This window comes from Orycteropus afer, unplaced genomic scaffold (assembly GCF_000298275.1).
Source record: "Orycteropus afer afer isolate SDZICR_OR568_19922 unplaced genomic scaffold, OryAfe1.0 scaffold00398, whole genome shotgun sequence".
NCBI classification, from domain to species: domain Eukaryota; kingdom Metazoa; phylum Chordata; class Mammalia; order Tubulidentata; family Orycteropodidae; genus Orycteropus; species Orycteropus afer.
In genome coordinates, this window is record NW_006921985.1 from 2,769,797 (window position 1) to 2,774,069 (window position 4,273).

The 4,273-nt window shown below is 59.7% G+C and overlaps 1 protein-coding gene across 1 annotated transcript in view; it reads left to right on the forward strand.

The window, feature by feature from the left end:
- The first annotated feature begins 3,515 nt into the window (after positions 1-3,515).
- Positions 3,516-4,273, forward strand: part of DOK7 (docking protein 7) — a 14,087-nt gene continuing 13,329 nt past the window's right edge. The window contains exon 1 of the mRNA XM_007953502.2: positions 3,516-3,744. Within this exon, the coding sequence (XP_007951693.1) occupies positions 3,525-3,744 (220 nt within the window). The 5' untranslated portion in view covers positions 3,516-3,524. The remainder of the gene's footprint in view (positions 3,745-4,273) is intronic.

A 4,273-nucleotide genomic window follows, 5' to 3' on the forward strand; every position in this document is an offset into this window, starting at 1 on the left:
TTCAGAGGCAGGTGGCCAGGCCTTTCTTCTGGGTGCCCCGCAGGTGGGTGGGTTCAAACGGCCGTCCTTTCAGCTGGCAGCCAGGGCTGAACCGCTTGCTCACCAGCTTGTTCCTGCCACACCGCCCGTTCCCATCCCCCGCTCAGCACTGGAAGGGGCTTTGGGTGCTTCTTGGCTTGTTGGTGTGTCTGACTAATCCCCTCTCCCAGGTCAGCTGTCCACCGGGTCCCCAGCACTCACACATGTGCTGTGTGCATGTGTGCATGTGTGTATGTGCACGTGTGCTGTGTGCCCATGTGCACATGGGTGTGCATGCATGCCTGTGTGCATGTGTGTGGTGTGTATCTGTGTCCATGTGTGTGCATGTTTGCATGCATGCACTGTGTGCATGTGTGTGGTGTGTATCTGTGTCCATGTGTGTGCATGTTTGCATGCATGCACTGTGTGCATGTGTGTGGTGTGTATCTGTGTCCATGTGTGTGCATGTTTGCATGCATGCACTGTGTGCCTGTGCATGTGCTGTGTGCCTGTGTGCACAGATATGTGTGTGCACGTGTGCACTGTCTGCCTAGTGCATGTGTATGTGTGCATGTGTGTGTTGTGTGCATGTGTGTCTGTGCATGTGTGTGCACATAGGTTTGTGATGTGTACTGTGTACTTCTGTGCACATGTGTGTACTTCTGTGCACATGTGTGCACTGTGACCTATGTGCACATGTGCTCTGTGCACTGTGCATGTGTGTGCATGCATGGCTGTGTGCACCATGTGCATGTGTGTGTGTACCTGTGCCCACATGTGTGAGCATGTGTATGTGTGTGCCTTGTGCACATGTGTGGATGTGTGCCTGGGTGTCTCGTTGGCCCTCACTACTTGTTTTATGTATTGTGTGCCTTTCCTCATAAACTTATGACCTCATCCTTTGCCCTTTTCCTCATGAAGACCCAAGTCCCCTCCACCCCAGCTTCTCACACAACCCACCACCTTCCCCGGTCCTTCCCCCACGAGCCCTGCGTCACCCTCCAGGGCCAGCTGTGGCCCTCCTCTCTGGGCGCCTGCCCACAGGCCCCGGCCCTGGAAACTTCCTCTCCCCGACACCTGCCATGCTGCTGCAGCTCTGAGCTAAAGAGCCACGAGTACGGGATGAGTTTTAAACCAGGGTTGTGATTGCCAGACGCGACGAGAGAGAGGACGGTCATGGCCACTTGTTGGGGTCCCACGCTGGCTGCCTCCCTGCTGCCGCTCCGCAGTCCTCTGGCCAGCCTGCCCACAATGGGCTGCCCAGCTCTGCCGATGGGACCTCCCAGCTCCAGTGGGTGGAGGGCTGCGTCTGCGCTCGGGGCAGCTTAAGCAGGGCCCAGGGGGCGACCTGGGGCTGAGGCCAGCTTCCGCCGGGCAGGGTGTTGTCCTGCACTCTGTCTTCTCATATTTAGAAAACGCATTGGTGATGTGAGTAGTGTGTGTGGGGGGGTCCTCATGGGCTCTCAGAGCTCCTTCAGAGGGGAGAGTGGGGTTCTGTATTTGCAGGCATAGGCAGAGTCCACACGGGTTGGGCAACCCGTGGTGGCAAAGATGCATCAGGAAAAGGGTCCCCAGGATGAATGTGGGCCCTGCACCTCGGCCCCCCAAGCCAGTCGCACAAAGTCTGGAGGTGTGGGAGGTGTAGGGAAGACATGAGGACATGTGTGGCCATTGTCACAAACTTGCTCTAGGCTAGGAGCTATATACATACCACAGCCTGTGGGCCAAATCTGGCCCCTGCCTATTTTTGTCAATAAAGTTTTATTGGAACAGAGCCAAGGCCATTCATTAGCGTGAGTCATCTATGGCTGCTGCCCAGCTTAGCAGTTGGAACAGAGATCCGAGCTGAGAATATTTAGCGTCTACTCATTTATGGGCACTCTGGTGGCGTAGTGCCTAAGGCATTTGACTGCTAACCAGAAGGCTGGCAGTTCAAACACACCAGCCACTCCTCAGAAGGAAGAACTGGGCAATCTATTTCTGTAGAGATACCACCTTGGAAACCCAAGGAGGGGTCGCTGTGAGTAGAATCAATTTGACGACAGTGAGTTTTAAGTTTGGTCCTTTATAGAAAAAGTTTGACTGCTGCTTGAGATCATGTTATTGGGCACAAAACTCTTGGAATAGAGGAGGTGGTGGTCTCGCCATGCTGACCTGGTCAGGCCACTGCCAAAGCAATGACCCTTCATTTGGAAGGAGCCCACTGTGACCGGGACATAGACCGGGGGCGGGAAGAGGCCTCATGTGGGCAGAGGCCAGGTGTTGGGGGCTCTGTGGGCCAAAGAAGGGACATCACTGCACGCCTCCTGCAAGGGGGCAACACGTTTTCCAGGTCCCCTTGCTCCCCTGTAGGTGACCAGTGAGGGCTTTTGTAGGTCAGGGAAGACTAGGGGCCCCGTGGCCCCCGGAGCAGCAGTCGGGGGGTGATGGTGCCACATTCCAAGAAGTGGCAGCCAGAGTCTTCCCAGGCGTGGGATGCGTGGCTTGAGGAAAGGTCTCTGCACTGGGGGCTCCGTTGTCCCTGCTTCCCAGGGTGGGGACCCTTAGCTTGAAATGTCACCAAGGCGGCTGAGGTCGAGAGGAGCCAAATGTGGTGGCGAGGTTGGCCCGATCCCCTTAGGGATGGCGGTTTGGCCGGGCTGGGACCAGCCATGGCAGATGTTAGCGGGCAACGTGGCCACCTGGTGGTGCAGACATGCACAGGGCTGAACATCACGTGCGAGCGTGTGCCCTAATCTGTGGCTGCCGTACCACAAACGCCGCAGGAGTCATCGTCTCGGTTCCGAAGGCCAGAGTCCAGATCTGGGGGTGGCTCTGGGTGGGGTCCCTCCTCCCCAGCAGCCCTGGGTGCTTCTTGGTGTTCTTGGCTTGTAACCAGATCCTCATGAGCTCACTTCGTGTGTGTGTGTGTGTGTGTGTGTTGGTTCTGTGAAGCTGCTGGACTGAGTGCTGGCTGCATCTGGGACTCCTTGCCAGGTTAGGTGGCAGTTGTGATGGGGATAGAAAATGGGAAATTGGGGTGCAAGGCCAACTCAGCCCTGCAGGGTCCAGGAGGCAAGACCCAGGCCCCCCGCCCTGCCCTAGTGGGACTGAGAGGTTGCTGAAGGAGGCTGATGGTTACCTGGGAGGAGGGAAGGGCCCCTTGTGTCAGGGTCTGGCCATGGGAACCCTCTCCTCTGGCCACAGGCCTGGAACGAAGAGAAGTGGGAGGTGCGGGGGCTCGGTGTGGTAGGGCTGGGGTGGGAGGTCCGAGCCACCAGACAGGCTCTTAGCCAAGACCCCGTGCTGCTGACCACAGGGCCCTGAGTCTAGCCTGGGTGGGCAGGACCCTCAGGTAGGGCCCAGGACCCAGCCCTGGCCAGGCACTGCAGGGAACTTGCCGTAGGCCCTTGCTGCCTGTGAGGTCCCAGGTGGTGGGGCCGGCTGCTGGCCACTTTCACCCTGGACACAGCAGCCCCAGGTCGAAGCTTGGCCCCCACTCTTGCCCGCCCGCAGACTGCCTGCTGATGCTGGTGTTCAAGGACAGGGCGGAGCGTGCCAAGGGCCTGCGGGGGCGCAGCAGCCTGACCCTGGAGGACATCTGCGGCCTGGAGCCTGGCCTGCCCTACGAGGGCCTGACCCACACGCTGGCCATCATCTGCCGCTCCCAGGCCGTCATGCTGGGCTTCGACAGCCGCGAGGCCATGTGCGCCTGGGACGCGCGCATCCGCTATGCGCTGGGTGAGGGTGAGTCTGCTGCCAGATGGGTCCCACGCACCCTGCGGGGCTTGGAACCTGCAGGGTCAGGGATGGCGGTGGGGGTGAGGGTGAACGGCCGGGGCAGGGGGCTCACCTGTTGTCCCTACATGTCCCATGTACTCTGGAGAGGCTCGGAGCCTGCGGGGCTGGGCCTGGGGGCAGAGGGGCCCCATCTGGTTACTCAACCCCATTGGTCAAGAGGGGGATCTCTAGCAAGTGGGTCGCAGTCTATGGAGCGACCTTGCAAAGCCCAGGAGCTCGTTGACACAGCTGACCTGGCAGACCCGGCAGCTACCCCGGGACTGTGGTGCCGGGCCCTGGGCCTCAAGCCGGAGGGAGGGGCTGGCAGGTGAGGGGGCGTGGTCAGGGCGGCTCCTGCATTGCGTCTCCGCAGGACACTTGAGATTTGGGGTGAGCTCCCCACACCGGGGGTGTGTAAACAAAGCTGGGCAAGCCCCACATGCGATGGGGAGGCCGCTGCCTGAGGCCTCCTTCAGCCTCGGGGTCTGGGCTTGGA